Here is a 7447-nt window from a genome sequence, read left to right on the forward strand (position 1 = left end):
ATGTAGGTCTTTGGTTGTTCGGGTTTTCTCCCACGTAAAATTGGAAGTGTCTTGGCGACGTTTCGACGAAGTCCCATTCGTCATCTTCAGGCTGGTGTTTTCAGCTTCGTGCTTCGAGCAGCAATGTGTGGTCTTAGCTGTTTCTTCCTTTTAACTGCCAGTGGGGGTATGAACTGATTGGGTGGGAGCTTGGCTGTGTTCTGATTGGGTGGAGGTGTGTTCTGATTGGTTAGGGGCTTGGCTGTGCTCTGATTGGCTGGGGGGTTGGCTGTGCTCTGATTGGCTGGGGGGTTGGCTGTGCTCTGATTGGCTGGGGGAGTGTTCTGTTTGGTTGTGCTCAGGTTAGTCTGAGTTGCAGAGGGATTCAAGATTTTGGGCTGCCTGCCATTCCTTGGCTTCGTGTTCGTGGTCGTGCTTCCTCTTCATGGAGGGTGTCAGTTTGCTTCATGTATGGATTGGGGGGGTTTAAAGTGGCTAATGATGCAGCTGTGGTCTGGCTTCTGGTTTGTGGTCGTGCCTCATAGTCAGTGTGGCTTTGGGTTTGTTTTTTGCGTGGATGTTTGGTGGTGACATCCTGTGTGGTTTTTGTGAGTGTGGGTCTGGTATCATTTTTTGTGTTAGGGAGTCGTTTGTCAATGAGGGCGGGTTTCCAAATGGCTGGTAGGCGGGAGGTATCATCTCGCTTGTTCATGCTGTGTGGGCGTTTTTCTATCTCGATGGCTTCTCTGATTATTCTGTTATTAAAATGTTCACTTTTGGCAATGGTTCTGGTATTTTTAAAGTCAATTTCATGTCCTGTAGCTTTAAGGTGTTGGACCAGGGAAGATGTTGGTTCCTCTTTTTGACTGAGTTCTTATGTTCTTCAATGCGTGCACTTATTCTTCTGTTGGTTTGTCCGATGTATGTGGTGGGACAAGTGGTGCATGGGATTTCGTATACTCCTTGATTTTCTAATTCAATTTTATCTTTGGGGTTTCTAAGGATGGTGGATATTTTTCTGTTTGTGCAGAATGCTGTTTTGATGTTGTGTTTATGGAGGATCTTACTGATTCTGTCTGTGATGCCTTTTATGTATGGGAGGATGGCTTTGCCGTTTTCTTGTTCTTTGTCTTGGATTTTAGTGGGGGTTTCTTTTTGGATTAGGTTTGTAATCTTATTTCTATGGAATCCATTGGATGTTAGTACATTGGTGAGAGTGTGTAGTTCGGGTTTTAGGTGTTGTTCGTCAGCTAAGCGTTTTGTTCTGGAGATGAGTGTCTTGGCTACAGAGTTGATCTGTGCTGGGTGGTGGTGTGAGAGAGCGTGCAGATAGCGGTTTGTGTGTGTTTTCTTCTGGTAGATGGTGTGTCCTAGGGAGCCATTGGATTTCTTGTAGACTAAGACATCCAGGAAGGGAAGTTGGTTGTTAGCTTCTGTTTCCATGGTGAACTGTATTTTGGGGTGTAGGCTGTTGAGGTGTGTGAGGAAGTTGTCCAGTTGTCCAGTCTGGCCACATGGGAAAGAAAAACTGGACAACTTTCTCACACACCTCAACAGCCTACACCCCAAAATACAGTTCACCATGGAAACAGAAACTAACAACCAACTTCCCTTCCTGGATGTCTTAGTCTACAAGAAATCCAATGGCTCCCTAGGACACACCATCTACCAGAAGAAAACACACACAAACCGCTATCTGCACGCTCTCTCACACCACCACCCAGCACAGATCAACTCTGTAGCCAAGACACTCATCTCCAGAACAAAACGCTTAGCTGACGAACAACACCTAAAACCCGAACTACACACTCTCACCAATGTACTAACATCCAATGGATTCCATAGAAATAAGATTACAAACCTAATCCAAAAAGAAACCCCCACTAAAATCCAAGACAAAGAACAAGAAAACGGCAAAGCCCTCCTCCCATACATAAAAGGCACCACAGACAGAATCAGTAAGATCCTCCATAAACACAACATCAAAACAGCATTCTGCACAAAACAGAAAAATATCCACCATCCTTAGAAACCCCAAAGATAAAATTGAATTAGAAAATCAAGGAGTATACGAAATCCCATGCACCACTTGTCCCACCACATACATCGGACAAACCAACAGAAGAATAAGTGCACGCATTGAAGAACATAAGAACTCAGTCAAAAAAGAGGAACCAACATCTTCCCTGGTCCAACACCTTAAAGCTACAGGACATGAAATTGACTTTAAAAATACCAGAACCATTGCCAAAAGTGAACATTTTAATAACAGAATAATCAGAGAAGCCATCGAGATAGAAAAACGCCCACACAGCATGAACAAGCGAGATGATACCTCCCGCCTACCAGCCATTTGGAAACCCGCCCTCATTGACAAACGACTCCCTAACACAAAAAATGATACCAGACCCACACTCACAAAAACCACACAGGATGTCACCACCAAACATCCACGCAAAAAACAAACCCAAAGCCACACTGACTATGAGGCACGACCACAAACCAGAAGCCAGACCACAGCTGCATCATTAGCCACTTTAAACCCCCCCAACCCATACATGAAGCAAACTGACACCCTCCATGAAGAGGAAGCACAACCACGAACACGAAGCCAAGGAATGGCAGGGCAGCCCAAAATCTTGAATCCCTTTGCAACTCAGACTAACCTGAGCACAACCAAACAGAACACTCCCCCAGCCAATCAGAGCACAGCCAACCCCCCAGCCAATCAGAGCACAGCCAACCCCCCAGCCAATCAGAGCACAGCCAAGCCCCTAACCAATCAGAACACACCTCCACCCAATCAGAACACAGCCAAGCTCCCACCCAATCAGTTCATATCTCCACTGGCAGTTAAAAGGAAGAAACAGCCAAGACCACACACTGCAGCTCGAGGCACGAAGCTGAAAGCACCAGCCTGAAGATGACGAATGGGACTTCGTCGAAACGTCGCCAAGACACTTCCAATTTTACGTGGGAGAAAACCCGAACAACAAAGACCTACATATATATATATATATATATATATATATATATATATATATATATATATATATATATTTATATATAGTCTATATATATGTAATCTATAAATTTTCTGGATTATAGACATTGAGAATCCAGTGTAAGATAATCTGTTTTCTTCAACATTAAAAGAACAAAGAATATACATCCCAACATAATTGTCAGGTTCTATAAATTATGTCCAGACAAATGTATTTATAATTATATCTATAAAACACAAAGAAATCATAGCAATAATGTAGGTCAGTGGTTCTCAACATTTTCTACACCACAGTTCCCCTTTTAATACCTTTTGTGGCCACAGACCATGGCCACGACCCCCAAGACTTAACTCAAGCAGCAGATGCCAGCATATAGTCAACCATGTCAAGATCTAGGAACTTCAATAGGAGGCCACCAAAGTACACCAGGATTGTAATCTTGATAAGCTAATTGGAAAACAGCATCCCAGAAGGTGGCAGTGGCAGTCCATTTCTGCTCTATGGCCAAGAAACCTGCATGTCGTCAGCCTTTAGAACAGGAGTCCCCAACCCCCCCGATCCATGGACTGGTACTGGGCAGGGGCATGCCAACAACCGGTCTGCCCAAACAAGCAAAGCCTCATCCGTGGGATGCAGGCAGCACACAAAACCACACCTTCTCCAGTCCATGGAAAAACCTGTCTCCATGGAACCAGTCCTTGGTGTTCAAAAGGTTGGGGATCTCTGCTTTAGAACTCAACTTGAAAGAGCCTCTATCTTTTAAGAAGAATGCAAAGAAGAAGGATTAATTATTGATGTGAAAGAGAAAGGTATTCCACCTGATATGATAGGTCAGTTCAGTACCAATGATCAGGTCTTCTTTTCATACTAGTGGCAAAACAAATGTCTTTCTCTCTGGGTGTGTATGTTTCTGATCATTTGGCTTTCAATGCTGCCTACTTTCCATAGAAGCAAAGGAGAAATGCTGTCATGGATCCTGAGAATAAACTTGGTAGCTGCCATTTTTTCTGCCCCTGCATTTCCAGCTGCTATTTGCTCCATGAAGAAGTTCTGCCGGCCTCTCTTGCCATCTTCATCAACTAAACTCTGTCAGGTAAAACTGAAATGTGTGCACGTAAGGTGGCCTGGAATTCAGGCAAGCGCTGAATAAAACATGCAGTTGAGCAGGCCTCAGCAGTTGTCTTGTCCATTTTTTTGCAAGAGCAGAATATGCATCACAAATCATAGAAGGCCCCAAACTCAGATTAAAGAAGGCAATTCATTTCTGCTCCCTCTTTACATGCTTTGGCTGATTTGTTTTGGGGTGAAGGCAGGAGACAGGTAGCTGAAATATTGCCAGGCTTGAAGAAGTTTCTTTCCCATATCTTATGTGACTTAGGCTACCTTTTTATTTAAAATGTATAACCTGCCTAAGATAACTAACATTGTACTGTACTGTACTGTACTGTACTGTACTGTACTGTACTGTACTGTACTGTACTATACTATACTATACTATACTATACTATACTATACTATACTATACTATACTATACTATACTAATTTGAAAGCAACAAGAATAATACATTTTGCAGTATCATTTTTGAAATCAGTCAGGCACAAATATTTGTTAAAATAAAATAGTTTTATTTTACAGAAGGGATGAGTTAACATTTTCTTCTCTCCTGTCAGAAAGGACAGCTACAGTCCCATGAGAATAAAATGAGGCAAATTACAGATGAATTAACTGAACATAAACTGCACCCTGTAGTGAAATGCCTGAAGTCAAAAGAGGCTGAAGAATATCGTTTGAAGGAACATTACTTAATCTTTGAGGTGAGTCTTCTATTATCTCCTACCGAGAGTTGGCAAATGATAACTGTCAGTAGAAGAATTAATGAACTTGATGAGATGTGCACAAAAGCATCTGACAACTGGGCATCATAATCTACTTCCATCCTATGATCAAGCAAAAGATGTTTCCTAATTGAGAAATGAAGTTATGTCCTTTCAGGATATACTATATTTTCTATTCAGGAGACAGGAATAATTCTCAACTGTAAAAGATATAAATACACCTGTGATTTGCATGATTCATGCCACCTTGTTTTTTATTGCACATCTAAATAATTTTGGGCCAGATAAATATCTTTCATTCTATTTCATTGCCCTCTACAGCAAAACCGATATGAGACATATATCAACCTCTTATGTGCAAAGATAAAAGCTGCGACAGATGACCTGGAAAGAATTGAAGCCAACCTCTTCACAATGGAGACCCAGGATACTTCTTTGAGGAAGACTTGTTCCAGTCCTTCCATAACCCAAGGGCAACTGTCTGTTGAAAGTAAGGCAGAAAAAGACACTGTAGTAGAGCCAAACGCTTCACACATAGGGAGTCAATAAGAGAGCTGGTTCTCCTTATCTGCAATTCATGAGCACAATAATTTCTCAGATATAGAGTTACTTCAATAGAAAGAATTCAAAGGTGTTTTAGTTTACACTAATTCTATCCTGGTGCTTATGTTTTTTGAATTAGGCTGCCCATGTTGGTTTTCCTGAATGAATATGCAATAAAAGGGCAAATTTCCCGTAGAAGGGCTGCATAGGTCTTTGGCCCATTGCTTGTCTTTGTGAGTACCTGCATTTTCCAATGAACAACATGTGTGAAACTGATAACATGGGAACCCAACTGAATTCTTTTCTTTGTTTTTTTTTTTAAAAAAAAACTATGAGTGAAATGGTAATTCCATAGCCCTTGCAATAGGCTTACAAAGAAAACTATTGAAACAGTGGGAAGATTTTTATTTATTGTTGATAAGAGGTTCTGGACTGGACAGGGTATCTGTTGAATTGCATTTTCACATGAATTGTAAAAACTATATTACTATACCTTCCTACTGCCAAACACAGGTGTACTTGGTTTCAGATATATAAACTTGCAATCTAACATAGGCCAAAACAATAGCAGGAATAAAATTCCTTTAATATACAGGGAACTCTTAGCAAGACTAAGTAATATTTTGAAAAGATAATAACATATTTAACTTGTTTTCCTTTCTATTTCTAACAAAAATCCATCTGACTTTGCTGCAGTAAAAGCCGCTTTGCTATGCTCTCAGCCTCTGTAAATAGCCAATTCACAGCTCTTGTTCCTGTTCCTTCTGCTGCTTCTTCCTGGCCATCCAAGCATCAGCAAGATAACGTATATGTGTGATGACCATGGAATACTGAGTTGCAATCACAGATAGTTGTACATATTCCATTTTGCTATAAGCATAAATATACTTGCATAATGGGATGTTGTGCTTCTGTTCCTTTTTTCAAGTGTTTTGAAGACCTCCAGCACTTTATTTATGGATTGATTCATCATCATCTTTTTTTCTATACATTTTTCAGTCAACCAAGTTCCAATTTTAAAGGATCTTGTAGCTGCTAATGACAGTAATTTACAATTTATATTTTTGCAGCTTTTTAAACTAAAGATAATAAAGAGATTTCTTTGGATTCTCACAGCTTTGGAGAATTTATAAATGATTGAGTTTCCATGTTTCTTACCACTGAAGCTACCACTCTCTTTGTCACCAAATTTTTAACCATCATTTTTGTATAGTTTGATAATTTTATTTGAAAGACTGCACTAAAAATTATGTACAAATAAATATTTAAACTGTTAATAAAGAAAATTCATCTAAAGTTCCATTTGTCGTTTTGATGATTTTTAACTATTCAGTAGCGTATTTATCCTTATCTAATGACCCTTTGGGGAGATTTACTGACACAGAGTGGTAATATTCCCTCAATTATAGATGTAGTAACACCCTGAGTTGAGGAAGGCTGGCAATAAAGGAGCGATGACTTCTGTTGATGATTACTGCTGATACAGAATACAATAACATGTCTCTTTTTTGCCCCAGTTGACTCAGGTTCCCATTATTCCATTTTGTGTAATTTGCAGATCTGATGCTTATTCCACTTACCTGTTCATCAAAATCACTAACAAAATGTTGACAAGTTCAGGAACTAAGACATGTAGCATCCCACTTTATACTTTCAATTTGATAAAGAATGATTGATGAATGACTGTTAGGTCTGATTTTTAGACCGCTATATATTTTACTTGTCATGCCATTCAAGTAGATTTAATTAGATCTGTAATTAGAATGCCACGAGTTACTTAGTCAAATGCTTTGCACAAATTAACAAGTACTATGTTTATAATATTTCCATAGTAAGTTAGCTGATCAAATATGAGATAACTATTTTTCATAATTTGTTCTTGAGAACAATTTATTTCTGATAAATTAATATAGAGCATAGGTGTCAAATGCGTCACGTGACGTGTCGCGATGTATCGCGGCTTTTTGCATTCCCAGCTATGGAGTGGGCACGGCTTCAGTATGATGAAACCAGCCCGCAGGCCGTCAGTTTGACACCCATGCTATAGAGTTTTCACAGAATTTAAAGTTCACTCTCCTTACAA

The 7447-nt window shown here is 40.0% G+C and overlaps 1 protein-coding gene across 2 annotated transcripts in view; it reads left to right on the forward strand.

Moving 5' to 3' along the window:
- Positions 1 to 6660, forward strand: part of PSD2 (pleckstrin and Sec7 domain containing 2) — a 79309-nt gene extending 72649 nt beyond the window's left edge. For both annotated transcript variants that reach the window (XM_039326094.1, XM_039326093.1), the window contains exons 13-15: positions 3933 to 4077; positions 4657 to 4800; positions 5143 to 6660. In XM_039326094.1, the coding sequence (XP_039182028.1) occupies positions 3933 to 4077; positions 4657 to 4800; positions 5143 to 5370 (517 nt within the window). In that variant the 3' untranslated portion in view covers positions 5371 to 6660. The remainder of the gene's footprint in view (positions 1 to 3932; positions 4078 to 4656; positions 4801 to 5142) is intronic.
- The last annotated feature ends 787 nt before the right edge of the window (positions 6661 to 7447 follow it).

The sequence above is a fragment of the Crotalus tigris genome, unplaced genomic scaffold, assembly GCF_016545835.1.
Source record: "Crotalus tigris isolate CLP2741 ecotype Arizona unplaced genomic scaffold, ASM1654583v1 scf7180000024339.11422700, whole genome shotgun sequence".
NCBI classification, from domain to species: Eukaryota; Metazoa; Chordata; class Lepidosauria; order Squamata; family Viperidae; genus Crotalus; species Crotalus tigris.